The sequence below is a fragment of the Bos indicus genome, chromosome 18 (assembly GCF_029378745.1).
Source record: "Bos indicus isolate NIAB-ARS_2022 breed Sahiwal x Tharparkar chromosome 18, NIAB-ARS_B.indTharparkar_mat_pri_1.0, whole genome shotgun sequence".
Taxonomy (NCBI): domain Eukaryota; kingdom Metazoa; phylum Chordata; class Mammalia; order Artiodactyla; family Bovidae; genus Bos; species Bos indicus.
The window spans coordinates 61,399,869-61,421,496 of NC_091777.1; the positions used below are offsets into that span (position 1 = coordinate 61,399,869).

At 44.4% G+C, this 21,628-nt stretch overlaps 2 protein-coding genes across 17 annotated transcripts in view; both read right to left on the reverse strand.

The window, feature by feature from the left end:
* The window catches only part of LOC109572793 (cationic amino acid transporter 3-like), a 21,145-nt gene extending 12,742 nt beyond the window's left edge, over nucleotides 1-8,403 (reverse strand). Inside the window, 1 exon segment of the mRNA XM_070771663.1 lies at nucleotides 8,388-8,403. The gene's annotated coding sequence lies outside the window, so the exon portion shown is untranslated.
* The window catches only part of LOC109572792 (cationic amino acid transporter 3-like), a 21,089-nt gene continuing 7,462 nt past the window's right edge, over nucleotides 8,002-21,628 (reverse strand). Inside the window, exons 1-15 of one of the 16 annotated variants that reach the window (XM_070771656.1) lie at nucleotides 17,427-17,805; nucleotides 17,045-17,322; nucleotides 15,031-15,136; nucleotides 14,564-14,806; nucleotides 14,407-14,474; nucleotides 12,951-13,109; nucleotides 11,218-11,319; nucleotides 10,704-10,816; nucleotides 10,328-10,550; nucleotides 10,020-10,159; nucleotides 9,814-9,916; nucleotides 9,426-9,625; nucleotides 9,055-9,221; nucleotides 8,678-8,786; nucleotides 8,002-8,513 (exon numbers count right to left, since the gene is read on the reverse strand). In XM_070771656.1, the coding sequence (XP_070627757.1) occupies nucleotides 8,410-8,513; nucleotides 8,678-8,786; nucleotides 9,055-9,221; nucleotides 9,426-9,625; nucleotides 9,814-9,916; nucleotides 10,020-10,159; nucleotides 10,328-10,550; nucleotides 10,704-10,816; nucleotides 11,218-11,319; nucleotides 12,951-13,109; nucleotides 14,407-14,474; nucleotides 14,564-14,776 (1,701 nt within the window). In that variant the 5' untranslated portion in view covers nucleotides 14,777-14,806; nucleotides 15,031-15,136; nucleotides 17,045-17,322; nucleotides 17,427-17,805 and the 3' untranslated portion in view covers nucleotides 8,002-8,409. Of the gene's footprint in view, nucleotides 8,514-8,677; nucleotides 8,787-9,054; nucleotides 9,222-9,425; nucleotides 9,626-9,813; nucleotides 9,917-10,019; nucleotides 10,160-10,327; nucleotides 10,551-10,703; nucleotides 10,817-11,217; nucleotides 11,396-12,950; nucleotides 13,110-14,406; nucleotides 14,807-15,030; nucleotides 15,137-17,044; nucleotides 17,323-17,426; nucleotides 17,819-21,628 lie in introns of those variants that run through there. The other 15 variants (XM_070771657.1, XM_070771655.1, XM_070771652.1 and 12 more) reach the window with 15 other exon arrangements.

Here is a 21,628-nt window from a genome sequence, read left to right on the forward strand (position 1 = left end):
TGTCTAACCCTCACAGCTCATTTGCTTTAACCACTGAGGTAAAGAACATCTGTTTTGAAGATAAGGATGAGTAACTCCCTTCTCATGACATCCATGCTAACATTTCCTCCAAGATAAGTTTCCCTTCCCAGACATCAGAGTCCTGCTGTCTTGCTGTCTATGTCCTAAGTCTGTCTCTTTTGAAACCTTGAAGGAGTACACCCTGTCGTGTGTGAGTATATTCTCTGGATGAGGCATAAGACTGTTCTGGAAACCATGCTTCAGTGGGACACTTCTGAGAATTCCCTGGCAGTACTCTGTGCTTCCACTGCAGTGGGCATGGGTTCAGTCCCCGGTTTGAGAACTAAGGACCCTCCACCCTCCCCTCCTTCTTCATGCCATGCAGCGGGGCCAAAAAAAAAAAAAAGAAAGAAAGAAAGAAAGAAAACCAGAGCAGTTCTTCAGAGTTATTTAAGTGGTTGCCTCCCAGGCTATAGTGCTCAGCTTGGCTCAAATAAAACACTTTTATTCCTGTTAGATTGTTTATTGATTCTTTCCATGGACACTTGAACTCATTTGATCATAAAGGACCATGAGACGTGTGGGCTGTAAGACTTGGGACCCGACTTACAACCCTGCTCCCTCCCAGTCCTCTTGCTGGATACCCACTGTCTATACATGACCTGAGACACTCCAGTGTGGAGGGACACACAAGTCCAGCTGGACCCCAACCAGAAGAAGGGGAGCTTAAAGACTCTGATGTTAATTCAAGCAACACAAACATGGAACCAGCCTCTCACGTGCACCCAGCCTTGCACAAAAGGATGGAAGAGGGTAAAGGGGATGTGACTTGATCTGCTTCTTCAGGGAGCTATGTTTGCTGGGAGAGCTGAGCACAGAGACAGAGAAGGAAAATGGTGTAAGAGATTAGGAGCTCTGCTCCTCCTGGAAGGAAAGCCCAAGAGTGAGAGGGGAATGTTGCAGTTTTGGAGGATGATAGTGAAGTGGTGACTAGATTCTGACCCAAGTCAAGTGACCCACATGCTAAAACACTGGGCACAAACCAGTAAAGTGAAGTGCAAGTCTCTCAGTTGTGTCCTACTCTTTGCGACCCCATGGACTATGCAGTCCATGGAATTCTCCAGGGCAGAATACTGGAGTGGGTAGCCTTTTTCTTCTCAAGGGGATCTTCCCAACCCAGAGACTGAATCCAGGTCTCCTGCATTGCAGGCGCATTCTTAACCAGCTGAATCACAAGGGAAACCCAAGAATGCTGGAGTGGGTAGCCTATCCCTTGTCCAGAGGATCTGCCTGATCCAGGAATTGAACCGGGGTCTCCTGCATTACAAGTGATTCTTTACCAACTGAGCTACCAGGGAGCAAAAGGAGACATAAATGCTTGACTGACTCTCACATTAACTTTTTTTTTTTTTTAACATTGAAGTATAGTTGATTTACAATATTGTAAATTAAAAAAAAAAAAACAGCCACACAAGATGAAATGAAGTGGCTTACCTATTCCAGAAAGTTTTAGTTCATTGAGTGAAGACGCACTTGAATCCCCAAAGTTGGTTAAAAAAAGCAGTGTCTCAGTCCTGTCTGACTCTTTGTGAGTCCATGGACTGTAGCCCACAGGCTCCTCTTGTCCATGGGATTCTTCAGGCAAGAACACTGGAGTGGGTAGCCATTTCCTTCTCCAGGGAATCTTCCCAAACCCTGTGTTTGCACCAGGGTCTCCTGCATTGCAGGCGGAGTCTTTACCATCTGAGCCACGTCTGTGTTTCTTGTTGGCTGGGAAGGGTCTTCATGCTGCGGGGGCTTTCTCCATTTGCAGTGATGGGGGGTGGTGTGGGTGCTGCTCTCTAGCCGCCTTGCTCAGGCTTCTCTTGTTGGGGAGCACGGACCCTAGGGTCACAGGCTTCAGCTGTGGCACAGGGGCTGTAGAGCACAGGCTCAGTAGTCAGGAGGATTACTTTAAAAGAAGACATTGGCCCATTTATTTGATTGGGTCATTTATTTTTCTGGAATTGAGCTGTAGGAGTTGCTTGTATATTTTTGAGATTAGTTATTTGTCAGTTGCTTCATTTGCTATTATTTTCTCCCATTCTGAAGGCTGTCTTTTCACCTTGCTTATAGTTTCCTTTGTTGTGCAAAAGCTTTTAAGTTTAATTAGGTCCCATTTGTTTATTTTTGCTTTTATTTCCAATATTCTGGGAGGTGGGTCATAGAGGATCCTGCTGTGATGTACGTCAGAGAGTGTTTTGCCTATGTTCTCCTCTAGGAGCTTTATAGTTTCTGGTCTTACATTTAGATCTTTAATCCATTTTGAGTTTATTTTTGTGTATGGTGTTAGAAAGTGTTCTAGTTTCATTCTTTTACAAGTGGTTGACCAGTTTTCCCAGCACCACTTGTTAAAGAGATTATATTTAATCCATTGTATATTCTTGCCTCCTTTGTCAAAGATAAGGTGTCCATAGGTGCATGGATTTATCTCTGGGCTTTCTATTGTGTTCCATTGATCTATATTTCTGTTTTTGTGCCAGTACCATACTGTCTTGATAACTGTGGCTTTGTAGTATAGTCTGAAGTCAAGCAGGTTGATTCCTCCAGTTCCATTCTTCTTTCTCAAGATGGCTTTGGCTATTCGAGGTTTTTTGTATTTCCATACAAATTGTGAAATTATTTGTTCTAACTCTGTGAAGAATACCATTGGTAGCTTGATAGGGATTGCATTGAATCTATAAATTGCTTTGTGTAGTATACTCATTTTCAGTATATTGATTCTTCCAATCCATGAACATGGTATATTTCTCCATCTATTAGTGTCTTCTTTGATTTCTTTCATCAGTGTTTTATAGTTTTCTATATATAGGTCTTTTGTTTCTTTAGGTAGATATATTCCTAAGTATTTTATTCTTTTCATTGCAATGGTGAATGGAATTGTTTCCTTAATTTCTCTTTCTATTTTCTCATTATTAGTGTATAGGAATGCAAGGGATTTCTGTGTGTTGATTTTATATCCTGCAACTTTACTATATTCATTGATTAGTAAATCAATTAATTTAGTAAATCAATGAATGGGCCAAAGAACTAAATAGACATTTCTCCAAAGAAGACATACAGATGGCTAACAAACACATGAAAAGATGCTCAACATCACTCATTATCAGAGAAATGCAAATCAAAACCACTATGAGGTACCATTTCATGCCAGTCAGAATGGCTGTGATCCAAAAGTCTACAAGCAATAAATGCTAGAGGGGGTGTGGAGAAAAGGGAACCCTCTTACACTGTTGGTGGGGATGCAAACTAGTACAGCCACTGTGAAGAACAGTGTGGAGATTCCTTAAAAAACTGGAAATAGAACTGCCTTATGATCCAGCAATCCCACTGCTGGGCATACACACTGAGAAAACCAGAATTGAAAGAGACACGTGTACCCCAATGTTAATCACAGCACTGTTTATAATAACCAGGACCTGGAAGAAACCTAGATGTCCATCAGCAGATGAATGGATATGAAAGCTATGGTACATATACACAATGGAGTATTACTCAGCCATTAAAAAGAATACATTTGAATCAGTTCTAATGAGGTGGACGAAACTGGAGCCTATTATACAGAGCGAAGTAAGCCACAAAGACACCAATACAGTATACTAACGCATATATATGGAATTTAGAAAGATGGTAACATAACCCTGTATATGAGACAGCAAAAGAGACACTGATGTATAGAACAGTCTTTTGGACTCTGTGAGAGAGGGAGAGGGTGGGATGATCTGGGATAATGGCATTGAAATATGTATAATATCATATATGAAACGAGTCACGAGTCCAGGTTCGATGCACGATACTGGATGCTCGGGGCTGGTGCACTGGGACGACCCAGAGGGATGGTATGGGAAGGGAGGAGGGAGAAGGGTTCAGGATGGGGAACACATGTATACCTGTGGCAGATTCATTTCAATATATGGCAAAACCAATACAATATTGTAAAGTTAAAAAATAAAATAAAAGTTAAAAAAAGAAAAAAAAGGATTACTCTACCAAAATATGATTATTCTTAATAGAAGCAATTTGTGTGCATTAGTTGCTCAGTCACATCTGACTCTTTGTGACCCTATGGACTTTAGCCTGCCAGGCTCCTCTGTCCATGGGATTCTCCAGGCAAGAATATTGGAGTGGGTTGACAGTTCCTTCTCCAGGGGATCGTCCCAACCCAGGGATTGAGATGTCTCTTTCTTCAGTGGCAGGAGGAAAGAAACTACAAGTGTCCCTCTTTTCCCCTTCTCTATACAAAATTAAAAGGAGGTTCCTCTTAAAATTCTGTGTTGCCATGATGACACCTGGTTCTACCTGAACTTGTATCAAACTTTGAGCTAACCAATGCGTTTTTCTTATGGAAATGTTTGTCTTAAGCCATGTTGAAGAACTATGTATTTACCCCAGACTCTGTCTTTCTCCAAGTCAATTAGGGGCTCAACAAACCAGTATGTTTTGCTCATACCTTGTTCTCCTAATCTATGTTAATGAAACTATATATTTACTTGGAAACCTGCCTTTCTTCAAGATTCATGTCAATCATTTTATGGCCCAGGACAGCTCGCCTTGTGCCAATGTTATCTCAAAATGCATGTTGTGGGTGAGGGCCTGGTACTAGTCTTTGAGTTTTGAGAATTCCCTTTCTCTAATTAGCAGCCTGCTAGTAGCTATATAACATCTGGCTAAAGACGTGCAGGGGGGCACTGTTTCTGCCCGCTTCTGAAGTCTATGTCAGAAGCTTTTTCTATCTCTTTTATGCTTTAATAAAACTTTATTACACACACATAAAAAAAAATAATAAAAGAAGACATTGGAGATGCAACGGATGCAGAAAAATCTTTCTCGGAGCCTCCCTTATCAGACTCAAAGCAGAAAGTTCTGGTAAGTATGGCTGCCAGAAAGTCCCTCTCTGGGGACAGGCTGTGCCCAAGAGAAGGACGGTGAGTAGAACTAGGGCAATAATTGTGGACACAGTGGGGGAAGGAGAGGGTGGGACGCATTGAGAGAGTAGCATGGAGACATACACGTGATCATGTGTAAAGCAGGTGGCCAGTGGAAATTTGCCGTATGACGCAGGGAGCTCAGACCTGATGCTCTGTGATTCCTAGAGGGGTGGGATGGGGTGGGAGGTGGGAGGGAGGTTTAAGAGGGAGAGGACACATGCCTACCCAGGGCTGATTCATGCAGATGTATGGCAGAAACCTACACAAAGTTGTAAGGCAATTATCCTCCAATTAAAAACAGAGACATTTACATTTTTTAAAAATTTCACTCTCTTGGAGTTTTCTATCCTGACGAAACTGGAAAGACCACTCATACCTGCAGAGACAAACAAAATTACAAAGCGTCTCATCTCTGGTTTCTTAATTTATTTGTTTTTCCCAAAGAAACCCATTTGTTCTTCCCATAAAACCCTTTCTCCCTACACCCCTCTACTAAGTTAGGTACAGAAGCCTGTAGCTTTAATCATTTAGCAAGTTATACTTTTGTTGTCTCCTGTATATAATCCTTCCTCCTAATAATTTGCCTTTTCTGTGTCTTTTTTGCAGGCTCCAGTCAAAAAACCTGAGGATAAAGGGGGGGACGTTTTTCTGTTCCAAGAGCAGCCAAGTTTAACTGTTTCCACAATATGATGTTGCTACTGCATAAAATGTGTGGCCAGGTAAAGGAAGTAGTGGACAGCGTTCACGCATTTAACGTTGCCATAGAGACGACTATGTGTCAGGAACTAAAATAGGCATCAGAGACTTAGAAGGAAAGAGCACTCCCACTTTAACAACAGGGGGTACTGGAGACAGTTTATCTGGAATCCATTTCACACACCTTTTTAAAAAAAAATTTAATTGGAGGATAATTGCTTTACAATGACTTATTCGTTTCCACCATACATTGCCATGAATCAGCCATAGGTACACGTATGTCCCCTCCCTCTTGGGCCTCCTCTCCCACCTCCCACCCCATCCACCCCTCTAGGTTGTCACAGAGCACTGGGTCTGAGCTCCCTGGGTTATAGACCAACTTCCCATTAGCAATCTGTTTTACACCTGGTAATGGATATGTTTCAATGCTCCTCTCTCAATTCGTCCCACCCTCTCCTTCCCCCACTGTGCCCACAAGTCTGTTCTCTATGTCTGCATCTCTATTGCTGCCCTACAGATAGGTTCCTCAGTACCACCATCTTTCTAGATTTTATATATATGTGTTAATGTAGGATATTTGTTCTGCTCTTTCTAACTTACTGCACTCTGTATTAAAGGCTGTATGTCCATCCACCTCATTAGAACTGAGTCAAATGCATTCCTTTTTATGGCTATTGGTCATACTATTTAATTGGTATAAATACTGGATCATTTTTCTGCCCTGGGGAATTATCAACATCCTGGTTTTGGCTGATTGTGTTTTTACTCAAACTGTGAATCTATCCCTTATGTTCACGATGAGCTGTAGTTGATCTAGAGGCTTGAGGACATTCTGATTCAGCTTTTCATCAGGACTGTGTTCCGGGCGGTGTTCTGTGTTGTCTGTTGCAGCACACTGGCTAACACGGGGTATCTGGTTGTCCCCCAGCGGTAAGGGAAGAACAACGATCAGGTGATGTCAGCCTCTTCCATCAAAGTTTAACCCGACAGTTTCAGTCTCCATTGTTTCCCAGCCTGTATTTCAGTAGACTTGCAGGACAGTGAACTTGCAGGATTTTCCTAATTCTGTTCATCCTCTTCTATCTATTTTTTTAAAAACTCATTTAACAACTTTGCTGCTTAATTTCTTTACCTCCATCCCTCTTTCTCTCTACTGCAGCTGCTCCTTCCCACAAATAGTTGGGTACTTCATAATAATCAATGTCCTCCATGTCCATAATCTGTTTCAAGCATTATTTTCTTCAGTAACGTCTTTTTATTTTTACTTCTCTAGTTTCGCTTCCTATCTTTTAGTTCCACCCAGCCATAACCATGGTCTTCCCTGTGGCTCAGCTGGTAAAGAATCTGCCTGCAATACAAGAGACCTGGGTTCGATCCCTGGGATAAGAAGATCCCCTGGAGAAGGGAAAGGCTACCCACTCCAGTATTCTGGCCTGGAGAATTCCATGGACTGTATAGCCCATGGGGTTGCAAAGAGTCGGACATGCTTGAACAATTTTCACACAACCGTAACCATTCATCAACCAATCATTACTTCCCACCCTCTTTCCTCACCTCTGGCAATGCAGGGTTTTTATTTTCCAATTAAAGAACTTTTCCTCATCAACTCTACTATCTAACTCTAATAGTCTGTGACAGAAAAGTAAAGTGCTTATTACACAGTGTGATATATGTCTCAGTAAAGCTGGGGGAGAAGATGAAAATGACCATTTCTCTTTCTCAGTAAAATAATTCCATTTATCTATTATTATTCTCTTTTTCTTAAAATCTCTTTCATCTGATATTAATATGGCTATGCATCTTTCTTATGTTACTGTTTGCACAGTGTATCTCTTCTTTCCTTCTGCTTCCAATGCATCTGCTTTCTCATGTTTAAAATGCAACTCTTTTTTTAAACTCGCATTTATGTTTTGTTTTGTTTTTTTTCTTATTTTTTGGCCACACTGCACAGTTTGCAGGATCTGAGTTCTCCAACCAGGGATTGAACCCTGGCCGTGGCCGTGAGAGCACTGGGTCCTAAATCCTGGACCTCCAGGGAATTCCCTAAAGTGCAACTCTTTTAAAAAAAAAAAAAAAATTTTTTTTTTTAATGTGGACCATTTTTAAAGTCTTTATTGCTTCTGCTTTATGTTTTGATTTTTGGTTGTGAGGCATGTGGGATCTTAGCCCCACGACCAGGGATCGAACTGGCACCCCCTGCATTAGAAGGCAAGTCTTAACCACTGGAGTGCCAGGGAAACCCCCTGAAGTACAGCTCTTGCACATATGGTTACCTGTGTTTCCTTCTCCTGTGACAATTTGTGTGTTTTCACTGACAACAGGCATAAAAGGACACTGCTTATGTGTAAGTTAATATTTTATTTCTTCCTTTGGTTTCTGGTTACATTTCTGTACATTTTTCATGAAAATTCTCTTTTCTGGGTGTGTATTACCCAACTCGATGAACAAGAATTTGAGTGAACTCCGGGAGTTGGTGATGACAGGGAGGCCTGGCGTGCTACGATTCATGGGGTCGCAAAGAGTCAGTCACAACTGAGCGACTGAACTTAACTGATTATGCTTTTAAATGCTTCCTTCAGCATTTGCAGCATTAAAGTCACTTTGTCCACTAGCAATAAATACACAGCTATAAATGCATTCTGCCTTCACAGTCCATAGAGGCTCACAGTGCCTCTCAAAGCAGATCCTCCAGTGCATGGAGGGATTCCACACAGCATCTCTCACCTGTGGTTAAGATGATTCATCACTAGGGATGTTTTTGTCCAGCATTTGGGAGGTGGAGGCCAGTGTGTTGCTCAGTGTTCTCCTCCAACTTGTGTCGGATCCCATATCCAAAGTATATGGCAAATCCTAGTAGGGAAATGAGACAGTGAGAAGTAAAAGCAGGCACTCTCCTCACTTATAAATGCCCAATAGACCTCCTATCATGGTATCTGACACAGTTTAGGGGAGAGGTGGTAGGAAGATTGGGTTCGTTTATCCAAGAGGCCTCTTTACTCCAGAAAGTCACTTACCAATCCCCATCCAGATGCCAAATAGGACCCAGGTCCAAGTAGTCATGTGCACCATCAGGTAAATGTTCACAAAGATGCTCACCAGTGGGAGGAAAGGCAGAGCAGGGACCTGTGGGCAGAGTCAGTTCATCCCTGAACACATCCTAGGCATCTGAAAGGGAGACCCTATCCCATGTGGGTGGGACAAGTTCAGTGCCATTCAGGCTGTGTGTTCAGTGGCTACTTAGTGCATGTAAAGCACTGAGTGTGGATCAGGGAAGGGTCCATAGGTTTCAGCAACTCCCCTTCTTCCCTGGTTCAGCAAAGGAAGCTTAGACCTAAAGCACGCAGACCTCCTTCACTCAAGGTGGACACTTTGGGCACATGAGGTCACCTACCCTGAAGTGAAGAGCAGTGGGGTCCTGGGGCTGCCTCCAGATGATGGCCGTGACCCCAGTGATGAGCAGCAGCAGCAGCACAGCCACTGTGGTGAGCACGGGGTCTCCAGAGAACACCTGGCTGGGCCACCGGTACAAGATCAGGCTCAGGATTATCAGCAGGAGAACTACAAGGGTCAAGGTGGAGGAGAACAGAACAGGTTCGACTCCAGAAGCCAAAGATGTCAAGATCTTGGGTCACACTCCTCCCCAAAACTTCTCACATCATGAAGGCTCATCATACCTTCAGCATTCCTCAACTGATGAAATACACATTCCCACCTTATCTTGTCAATTTCAGAATACCGCCAGAGACAGATCCCAATGCTCACCAAGCACTATGGCACATCCATAGACAATCTGGCCAGATGTCCGGGTGGGGATGGTGCTGGCAGGGAACCACAGACTCTTGAGATTCCTTGAGATGTTGGCTTCAGGTACAGGGTCCAAAGACCTTTCTTTGACTACAAGCTCCATCTCACTTTCTTCCTCTGTTTTTTGGTTCTTGCTTAAATTCTGGTCTGAGTGATACCTGAATTAGAAGTATGATGCAACATGAACAGCAGTCCCTACTCACCCAACATCACACAGTCGAATCCATCTTTTTTTCCCACAAAAGCAGAGCAGGACATTTAGAAGGCAGCATGAAGGCAGAGAGGATTAGCCCCCATCAATCCCCACAAGTCAAAGACCCCCAGTCAGGGTGGAGTGGAGTCTCACCTGAGCACAAGGACAGAAAAATCGACCACCAAGTTAGCAAGCAGGGACCGAAGTGACATGAGATCCATCAGATCACTGAAATGGAAGAGTAACGCCAAGACCCCTAGAAGGAGGGCATAAACAAGGTGGGGGGATGGAGTGAGAAACAGCTGGAAATATGCAAGCCAAGGAAGATAATCCAAAGGCAGTGGGTTTTGTTTATCTACCTGCAAAGATTCCAGAAATCATGATAACCTTGATGTGAGTGCGTGTACGGGCGTTGATCTGGGCAAGAAATCGGAAAAGGAGCCCGTCCTCTGCCATTGTGTAGATCAACCAAGACATGGCAAACATGGTGTTCAGGAGGCTGGAAAAGAAAACAGAGAGGAGTGAGAACGTGCAGAAGCAGGAGAGACCAGGGCATCTGCTCCCTCGTCTACACGGGGTAAGGTGTCTTTCTCTCTTGTCTCTCAATCCCAAGGGCTGGGATACCCGAGCATCTGACAGTCAACGAGGAGAAAGCCATGACACTGACCTGGATGAAAGAGCACAGAGGATGCCAACAGCCACGACATATCTGGCAGGGCCCCACCCAACATGGAGAAAAGCCTGTAGAAAGGGGCTGTCAGGGTGAATTTGGTAGTAGGGCACCATGAGGGTGAGCGCTGCTGAGACACCAAAATATGCCACAAAGCAGATCAAGACTGAGACCACGATGCTGATGGGGATGGACCGCTGAGGATTTTGGGCTTTTTCCCCTGCAGGATTAGAGGAAATACTGGGTCAGGAAACACACCAGAGTGAAAGCACAAAATCCGCTTTCCTGTTGAACCTCCAAAAGAAACCCCTATGCCCAAGGGCAGCCCAATCCGTGCCCACACCCTGGATGGGACACAGGGTGACCATGTTACCTGTAGTGACAATGGAATCAAAACCAATAAACATGTAGAAACATAAAGCTGCTCCTCGGAGAATCCCATCAAGGCCAAAAGGCACAAACCCTCCAGAACCCAGAGGGCCCAAGCTATGGTGAGAGAAGAAACAAGAAAGAACGTGGGTGAGGTGTGTTCAGCCATGTATACTGGACTCCTCCCTTAATATGACAAGTCCTGGGCTCCAGGACCCCCTCCACCTGGATCTCTTTAGGTTAGTTTCTCAGTTGTGTCCAACTTCAAACTCAGATTGTAGCCCACCAGGCTCCTCTGTCTGTGGAATATTCCAGGCAAGAATACTGGAGTAGTTAGCCATTCTATTCTCCAGAGGATCAGGAAGACCCAGGGACTGAACCCTGGTCTCCTGCACTGCAGGTGTATTCTTTATCATCTGAGCCACCAAAGAAGCCCAAGATCTCTTCAACCCCCAGATTCCCAGATGGGTACCCTTTCTCACGCCACACTTTACTAAGGTCAAGGACATCCTCCTAACCTATAAATGTCATTGGATTCAGATGTGTTCAATGGGTAGTCCTGTTCCGTGAGCTTCCAGTTGTGCAGGTCTCCCTTAATGAAGCCAGAGACGATGATGAAGCTGAGGACCGAAATGTTGATGCCCATGAACACTTTGTTAACCTGGGGTAACACATGAACTCCCAGAACCAGTAGTCCTGTGGGGTAAAATTGGAAAATGAAACTTTCCAAATAACTAAATCCAGGACTCCCCTGGTAGTCCAGTGGTTAATACTCCAAGTTTCCATGGCAGGGGGCACAGGTTTGATCTCTGGTTGGGGAAGTTCTGCATGCTCATGATGAGGCCAAATAAATAACTAAATCCGTAGAGATAGAAAGTAAACACATTTTTGCCTAGGACTGGTGGTTATGGGTGGTGGACAGACAGTGACTGCTCAGTGGGTATGGGGCTTCCTTTTGTTGTGAAGAACATGTTTGGAACTGGAAGGAGGTGATGGTTACACAACATTGAGAATGTACTGAGTGCCACCAAATTGTACACTTTCAGGTGGTTAATTTCTTATTGTGGCCATCACCTCACAATATACATGTCTATCAAATCATCTTAAACTTATACAGTGTTGTATGTCAATTATATCTCAGTAAACTGGAAAAGTTTCCTCTCAGTTAAAAACAATCTTTGTGGGGTGGGAGGGAGGCTCAAAAGGAAGGAGATATATGTGTACATATGGCTGATTCACAATGATGTCCAGCAGAAACTAACACAACATTGTAAAATAGTTATATTCCAATAAAATAATAAAGTAAAAAAATAATAAAAAATAATTTTATAAAATCTTTGGTACTTCCCTAATGGTGCAGAGGTTGAGAAACTGCCTTGCATTGCAGAGGATATAAGTTTGATCTCTGGTCCAGGGACTAAGATCCCATGTTCCATGCCGCAACTGCTGAGCCTAAGCACAGCAATGAAGAGCCTGAAGGTCACACAAGAAGACCCAGTGCGGCCAGGAAGAAAAAAAACAACTTTGATTCTCAACTGGGGTAATTTTATCCCACAAGGGACTTTTGGCACTGTCTGGAAACATTGTGATTGATACAGTTTGGAGAGCTGGGTATCATTGGTATATAGTACATAAAGTTCAGCGTTGCTACTCAATATTCAACAATGATCTTTTTTGGGGGGGAGGGGTGACCCGCTTGCCAGGTGGGATCTTAGTTCCCCAATCAAGGATTGAACCTGCACCTTTATTAGTGAAAGCACAGAGTCCTAACCACTGGACCACCAGGGAATTCCCCAAAAAATGATTAAAAAAAAATACTGAAATGCCCAGGACAGCCCCCAACCCCAAAGAACAAAAGTGTTAGTCATTCAGTCGTGTCCGACTATTTGCGACCCCATAGACTGTAGCCCACCAGGCTCCTCTGTCCGTGGGATTCTCCAGGCAAGAATACTGGAGTGTGTAACCATTCCCTTCTCCAGGGGATCTTCCGGACTCAAGGATGGAACCCTGGTCTCCCGCATTGCAGGCAGATTCTTTACTATCTGAGCCACCTATTACCTCTACCTCAAAGAATGATCCAGCCCAAATTTTCAATAGTCCAAGGGTAGGGAAATTGCCTTCCTCTCTTTTTTATTCCAAACCTTCCTTCCCAGTGCTAATCCCCTCTCCACTCAGTAACCCTGAGGCTTTCCCAACCCAGCTTCCCTTTCACATCGCACTCTTCCCATCCTAACTCTGACCCCTGACTCACCCATGAGCAGCAGCACCAGGCCCAGGGCGAAAAAGTCTGGGTACTTGGCCAGGTAGTAGGGCATATACAGGGAGAAAGTTCCCTCTAACCCCCGAGAGATGTGGTTCCCAGTCAGGCTGTCGAAGGTGTAGCTCCAGGCCCGGGCTATACAGGCAGTGCCTACAGCAGCAGAAGAAGGAATGTTTATGAGCAAACAGAAATTGAACCACAATGATCTAGGGAGAGGAGTGAACAACAGCAACAACAAAAAACCCATAATATCTAGGGATTCAAAGAGTTTCTTCTCATCAGGTGGGGAGGGCAGGCCCAGATGATTCACAACATAGGTCAACTCTTTAATATGCTAGGAGATCAAAGTTACAGAAAATAAACAAAAAGCACAGGGAGGTGGGACCAGGATGGTGGGATCGGAATTGGCATTTTAAATCAGAGTGTCAGGAAAAATCCCGGGAAGTCAGCAGCTAACCAAAGTCTTCACTATGATGAGGAGATAATCCTGAGGAATTTGCCTCCCTCTACCCACTCCCTGTGCAGGGGGTGGTTCAGATGGTAAAGAATCCGCCTGCAATGCGGGAGACCGGAGTTCGATCCCTTGCCTGGGAAGATCCTTGGGAAAAGGAGATGGCAACTCATTCCAGTATTCTTGTCTGGAGAATTCCATGGATAGAGGAGCCGAGAGGGCTATAGTCCATGGGATTGCAAAGAGTCGGACAAGACTGAGTGACTAACACACACACACACACACTCCCTAGAGTTCCCTTTCCTTCAGGGTTATTTGTTGTCACTGTGTTTAGCCCTTAAGTCGTGTCCAGCTCTTTGTGACACCATGGGCTGCAGCACACCAGGCTCCTCTGTCTGTGGAATTATGCAGGCAAGAATACTGGAGTAGTTTGCCATGGCTTTCTTCAGGGATTCTTCCTGACCCAGGGATTAAACCCAAGTCTCCTGTACTGGCAGTCAGATTTTTTGCCACTGAGCCACCTGGGAAGCCCTCAAGGTTCTTAGTCTCATCGTTTAAGGAAAGCAGGATTGAAGGGAAACCTGGCGTGTTGCAGTTCCTGGGGTTGCAAAGAGTCAGACACAATTTAGAGACTGAACATCAACAATGGCATCAAACTGAGTAGAATGAAGTTGTAGAGCCTTTCTGTCACTATTACCCATCTCCCCCCACAAGGTGGGGTTTGATCCCTGGATTGGGAAGATCCGGGAGGAGGGCATGGCAACCAGGACATGGCAACTCACTCCAATATTCTTGCCTGACAAAATCCCAAGGATAGAGGAACCTAGAGAGCTACAGTCCATGGGGTCAAAAAGAGTTGGACACGACTGCAGTGACTAAGGACAGCACAGCCCCGCAAGGTGGATAACATCTGCTTGTGAATGAGCAAAGATCCCATTCATATCTCCTAGTCTCTTGATCTGAAGCCCCACCCCTTCCTGTACCCCAATATCTCACCAACAGTTAAGGACAGTATGCGATTCCAGCCGATGATGAAGCCATACACCTGACCCATGATGGTATAGCTGTAGAGATACATAGAACCAGAGCTTGGTACCCGGGCCCCAAATTCTATATAGCAGAACCCAGACAACAGAGAAGACAGGGCAGCCACCAAGAAGGAGAGGACGATTGCTGGTCCAGCGATGTACTTGGCCACTGTACCAACCAGGATGTGCACGCCAGCTCCCAACATCCTGCGCACGCCTATGATCACCAGGTCTAGGGTGTTCAGACAACCAGCCATGTGATGCTCAGTCTCCTCTCTGGGACCCAGTGGCCGCCTGCGCACCAGCTTCTGACCAAATTGGCGAGCATCCTGAAGCATCCTAGATGGAGGTCACGAGGCTACTATCTGCTGAGGAAACAAGATGCAAAGCCATCAAGATGATAAACCCCCCCACTTCTTCTGACACAGCACAACAGCTCCCAGCTCCTTCTACTTTCATCTGGAAAATGGGTCTCTCTACCCTCAGGCTGCAGGCGGGCTGACCCCCTGCACTCTGGGGTTGCAGAGGTCTCCTTGGGAGGATGTGAACTCAGCGCCCAGTCTCCCACAGAAGAGGGTGACCCGAGACTTACTGGATCCTTGGAGCAGAGCCTGGAGCACTGGGTCAGTCAGGGAGGCTGAGGTTAAGCCATGCGGGGCTGGAGCTGAGATATCTCCAAGAACCGAAGCGGGGAGTCCCTGTGAGCAAAAGACAACTTTTTGTTGGGGTGGGGATGGAGTTGGGGGCAGGAAGGAAGCATCTGCAGAGTTGCTATCAGCCCTTGATTCTTCTGTGGTTACCTCAGGGGGTGCTTCTGAGAGGGTTTTTTTGTTTGTTTGTTTGTTTTTTTTTAATTGTGTTGTAATACCCAGAATGTAACATTAACTATTTTAATCTTTTTTAAGTGTGTAGTTTAGTTAAGTACATTTACATTTTGGGCAACCAAACTGTAGAACTTTCTTCATCTTTTAAAACTGAAACTCTGTACCCATACAACAAAATTCTTCCTTTCTTCTCCATCAGTCTTGGCAACCACCATTACACCCTGTGTCTCTGTGAGCCTGACCACTCTAGAGCTAGTGCTAAGTTGCTTCAGTCATGTCCAACTCTTTGGGACCACTCTAGGTACTTCATTCTTGTGGGTTCATACACTATTTCTCTTTTGTTGTCAGGCTTTACTTAGTACAATGTCAACAAAATTCATCCATGTTGTAGCATGTGTTAGAATTCCATTTTTAATGCTGAATAATACTCCATAGTATTATAAGTACATGCCACACCTGGCTTATCTGTTTCTTGGTCAATGGACACTTGGGTTTCTTTCATGCTTTGGTTATCGTGAATAATGCTGCTATGAACACAGGTATACACATATGTCTTCCAGACTGTGCTTCTCTCCAACTCTTCTGGGTGTATACTCAGAAGTAGAATTGCTGGATCATATGGTTTTAAGATTTTTATCTGCTTGTGAGGGAGAAAATGTTCATATATTGAGGAATGGGGAAGTCATTTTGGCTTATTTGTGGTTCAGTTTGAACTTTGTGTGAACTAAGACAGCCTGTCTGACTCTCACAGCTCATCTGTCTTAACCACTGAGATAAAGAACATCTGTTTTGAAAATAAGGATGAACAACTCCTTTCTTATGGTGTCCATGAAAAGACAAGGTTCCCTTCCCAGACGGTGTCCTGCTGCCTGAAGAACTTGTAACTGTGGTCTCTGACTATTTCTGTCGCCCACCCAGTTGAATCTCTTAAATTCTGTCATACTCGACACTGTTCTGAGTCAACTGGCCTCTTAGGAGGTACCGTAACTCCCTTCACCCAATGTCACTTTGGCTTGATATAATCGTCTGAACCTTGCAATTTTCCTTCCAGCACCTCAAGATGACAGCAACCCTGACTGCTTGGTGCTAACTGATTACCTTCTTACTCCTATACCTGTGCTATTAGGGTGGCTCCTAACCCCACATGACTAATGCTCTTCTAAGAAGAGAGTAGAATACAGAGAGTATACATGGACACCAAGGAGTGAGCGATTTAATAAATAAAAATACAAAACACCTAGATATACTGAATTTCAGACAAAGAGTGAATATTCAAATACATATTTCAATACACAGCTTTTATATAAATGCATATTTGTGCATTAATTATACTTATATTTTAAATCTGTACATATCCATGTACAAGCACTATCATGCACTGATTTATTGTGCCTCAAAGATACTGCCTTTTCTTATAAATTGAAGGTTTGTGGCAACCATGTGATGGTCAAATGATTGTTAGCATTTTTTCTTTTTACAAATATAGTATCTTAAAATTACAGAAGAATCTGAAAGAGCAAGAAAACTTGGAGCCTGGCTGGCTACAGTCCTTGGGGTCGCAAGACTCAGACACGACTGAGCAGCTGAGCAACAGCAACACAGCAGGGAGCGATTTGCTGGTGGTGGCTGTAGGCGCCCAGCTCTGATTCCCGGCGTGTTTCTCGAAAGTTGATGAGGAAGCACTGCTTGGGCAAGGGACATGCTGGGAGTTGTAGATCAGGCAGACAAGAGAAAGAGGAAAGGAGAGAGAAAAACATTGGCACCCCACTCCAGTACTCTTGCCTGGAAAATCCCATGGACAGAGGAGCCTGGTGGGCTGCAGTCCCTGGGGTCGCTAAGAGTTGGACACGACTGAGCGACTTCACTTTCACTTTTCACTTTCATACAATGGAGAAGGAAATGGCAACCCACTCCAGTGTTCTTGCCTGGAGAATCCCAGGGACCCGGGAGCCTGGTGGGCTGCCGTCTATGGGGTCACACAGAGTCGGACACGACTGAAGCAACGAAGCAGCAGCAGCAGGGCTCCTTCACTGTGCGGACCTAGATTCAGCCCTGTGGGTCTTGGAAAGAGAACAAAGCAGAGAGTGAGAGTAAGCAAGTTGTCATGGGAGAGAGAGAGAGTCAGAAGTCTCCAGCCAGCAGTTTGGGGAGACTGGCAGTTTACCTTGAAATCCCAGGCTTCAGCATCAGTAATCTTGGAGAGAGATCAACCGTGAGGAGTGGCTTATTTCTCTGCCCAGGAATTGGACCCGGGTGGCCTGGGTGAAAAACCAGGAATCTTAATCTCTAGTCCACCAGTGGCTAGAAACTAGAAACAAGGTTCTCCTGGTTCTTGCTCCCAGTAAAAAATGCATTTCTCCAGGAGGCAAAAACTAAAAATATGATAAACGTGCGTTACTGGAGACACAGCACAGTCGTGGGGGAGCACACAGGAGATTTGTTAAGACAGAAGTCAGGCAGAGTTCACACACAATAGAAAGGCTGTGAGCGTCCTCCCGAAGGAGGAGGAGCCCCATAAAGAGACTGTTAAATCATCTGTACAGGGTGGTTCTTCCCGTCTTTGTTTGTCTTTGGCTAATTATCTGCCCTGCCCTACGACCCTCCCTGACAAGTGTGTGCAGCCTTTTTCCCTAGACGGATTCCAACACACAGGCCTCTGGGGGCCCTGGACATCACCTATTACGGGATGGCACTCCCATCTTTTTGCCCCCCAAGGAGACTTTCTGTGCATGTGCGGTGCCCTAAAGATAGAAAATATGTGACCTCTTGATCTTTTACACACACAGGGTTTAGCCCCTCTTTGTCCGTGCCATGATTGTTATATTACCGTGTCCACAGCAGACAAAGTCCAGCTATTTACTCTGTTCCTGTCATTTCCATCTCCCAGTGGGAACAGAAGGCAGATTGTAAATATCTAGCCTAGAGCCCACTTGCCTTCTTTCTTGGGAAATGTAAACAGAAGGCTTCTTTCTCCTGTTCATCTACTCTTCGTGTGTCTACTTTGCAGGTTCCAGACAAAGCACCTAAGAGGATAGAGGACACGATATTCTGCCCCAACAGCAATAAAGTTTAAATGCTTCAACAAGATGATATAAGCTTCTCTGGTGGCTCAGACAGTTAAAAAATCTGCATGCCATGCAGGAGACATAGACATGTGGATAGTGAAGATCCCCTGCAGGAGGGAACTGCAACCTGCTCCAGTGTTCTTGCCTGGAGAATCCCATGGACAGAGGAGCCTGGCACCCTATAGTCCATGGGGTCACAAAGAGTTGGACACAACTGAACAACTAACACTTTCACTTTTCTTTCACTAATAAAATATGTGGCCAAAGAAAGAAGCAGTGTACAGATTCATCCAGCTAATATTGCCAAAGTTCAGTTCAGTTCAATCGCTCAGTCGTGTCCGACTCTTTGCGACCCCATGAATCGCAGCACACCAGGCCTCCCTGTCCATCACCAACTCCCAGAGTTCACCCAGACTCACGTCCATCGAGTCAGTGATGCCATCCAGCCATCTCATCCTCTGTCATCCCCTTCTCCTCTTGCCCCCAATCCCTCCCAGCATCAGAGTCTTTTCCAGTGAGTCAACTCTTCACATGAGGTGGCCAAACTACTGGAGTTTCAGCTTTAGCATCATTCCTTCCAAAGAAATCCCAGGGCTGATCTCCTTCAGCATGGACTGGCTGGATCTCCTTGCAGTCCAAGGGACTCTCAAGAGTCTTCTCCAACATCACAGTTCAAAAGCATCAATTCTTCGGCGCTCAGCCTTCTTCACAGTCCAACTCTCACATCCATACATGACCACAGGAAAAACCATAGCCTTGACTAGACGGACCTTTGTTGGCAAAGTAATGTCTCTGCTTTTGAATATGCTATCTAGGTTGGTCATAACTTTCCTTCCAAGGAGTAAGTGTCTTTTAATTTCATGGCTGCAGTCACCATCTGTAGTGATTTTGGAGCCCAGAAAAATAAGTCTGACACTGTTTCCACTGTTCCCCATCCATTTCCCATGAAGTGATGGGACCGGATTCCATGATCTTCGTTTTCTGAATGTTGAGCTTTAAGCCAACTTTTTCACTCTCCACTTTCACTTTCATCAAGAGGCTTTTGAGTTCCTCTTCACTTTCTGCCATAAGGGTGGTGTCATCTGCATATCTGAGGTTATTGATATTTCTCCCAGCAATCCTGATTCCAGCTTGTGTTTCTTCCAGTCCAGCGTTTCTCATGATGTACTCTGCATATAAGGTAAATAAACAGGGTGACAATATACAGCCTTGACGAACTCCTTTTCCTATTTGGAACCAGTCTGTTGTTCCATGTCCAGTTCTAACTGTTGCTTTCTGACCTGCATATACATTTCTCAAGAGGCAGATCAGGTGGTCTGGTATTCCCATCTCTTGAAGAATTTTCCACAGTTTATTGTGATCCACACAGTCAAAGGCTTTGGCATAGTCAATAAAGCAGAAATAGATATTTTTCTGGAACTCTCTTGCTTTTTCCATGATCCAGCAGATGTTGGCAATTTGATCTCTGGTTCTTCTGCCTTTTCTAAAACCAGCTTGAATATCAGGAAGTTCACTGTTCACATATTGCTGAAACCTGGCTTGGAAAATTTTGAGCATTACTTTACTAGTGTGTGAGATGAGTGCAATTGTGTGGTAGTTTGAGCATTCTTTGGCATTGCCTTTCTTTAGGATTGGAATGAAAACTGACCATTTCCAGTCCTGTGGCCACTGCTGAGTTTTCCAAATTTGCTGGAATATTGAGTGCAGCACTTTCACAGCATCATCTTTCAGGATTTGAAAGAGCTCCACTGGAATTCCATCACCTCCACTAGCTTTGTTCGTAGTGATGCTTTCTAAGGCCCACTTGACTTCACATTCCAGGATGTCTGGCTCTAGGTCAGTGATCACACCATCGTGATTATCTGGGTCGTGAAGATCTTTTTTATACAGTTCTTCTGTGTATTCTTGCCACCTCTTCTTGATATCTTCTGCTTCTGTTAGGTCCATACAATTTCTGTCCTTTATCGAGCCCATGTTTGCCTGAAATATTCCCTTGGTATCTCTAATTTTCTTGAAGAGATCTCTAGTCTTTCCCATTCTGTTCTTTTCCTCTATTTCTTTGCATTGATCGCTGAAGAAGGCTTTCTTATCTCTTCTTGCTATTCTTTGGAACTCTGCATTCAGATGGATATATCTTTCCTTTGCTCCTTTGCTTTTCACTTCTCTTCTTTTCACAGCCATTTACAAGGCCTCCAAAGATAGCCATTTTGCTTTTTTGCATTTCTTTTCTATGGGAATGGTCTTGATCCCTGTCTCCTGTACAATGTCAGGAACCTCATTCCATAGTTCATCAGGCACTCTATCTGTCAGATCTAGGCCCTTAAATCTATTTCTCACTTCCACTGTATAATCATAAGGGATTTGATTTAGGTCATACCTGAATGGTCTAGTGGTTTTCCCTACTTTCTTCAATTTAAGTTTGAATTTGGCAATAAGGAATTCATGATCTGAGCCACAGTCAGCTTCTGGTCTTGTTTTTGCTGACTATATAGAGCTTCTCCATCTTTGGCTGCAAAGAATATAATCAATCTGATTTTGGTGTTGACCATCTGGTGATGTCCATGTGTAGAGTCTTCTCTTGTGTTGTTGGAAGAGGGTGTTTGTTATGATCAGTGCATTTTCTTGGCAAAACTCTATTAGTTGTAGCCATCATGGTCAACAAAAGAGTCCGAAATGCAGTATTTGGATGCAGTGTCAAAAACGACAGAATGATCTCTGTTCGTTTCCAAGGCAAACCATTCAATATCACAGTAATCCAAGTCTATGCCCCAACCAGTAACGCTGAAGAAGCTGAAGTTGAACGGTTCTATGAAGACCTACAATATTGCCAAAAGGCACCCTAAAATAGGCACTAAAAGAGACATATAAAACATGGCCAACTCGCACAGGAAAAGATGGCCATCATTCATAATTATTCAGTTCAGTTCAGTCACTCAGTCTTGTCCGACTCTTTGCGACCCCATAAATCACAGCACACTAGGCCTCCCTGTCCATCACCAACTCTCAGAGTTTACTCAAACTCATGTCCATCAAGTCGGTGATGCCATCCAGCCATCTCATCCTCTGTTGTCCCCTTCTTCTCCTGCCCCCAATCCTTCCCAGCATCAGAGTCTTTTCCAATGAGTCAACTCTTCGCATGAGGTGGCCAAAGTATTGGAGTTTCAGCTTCAGCATCATTCCTTCCAAAGAACACCCAGGACTGATCTCCTTTAGAATGGACTGGTTGGATCTCCTTGCAGTCCAAGAGTCTCTCAAGAGTCTTTTCCAACACCACAGTTCAAAAGCATCAATTCTTTGGTGC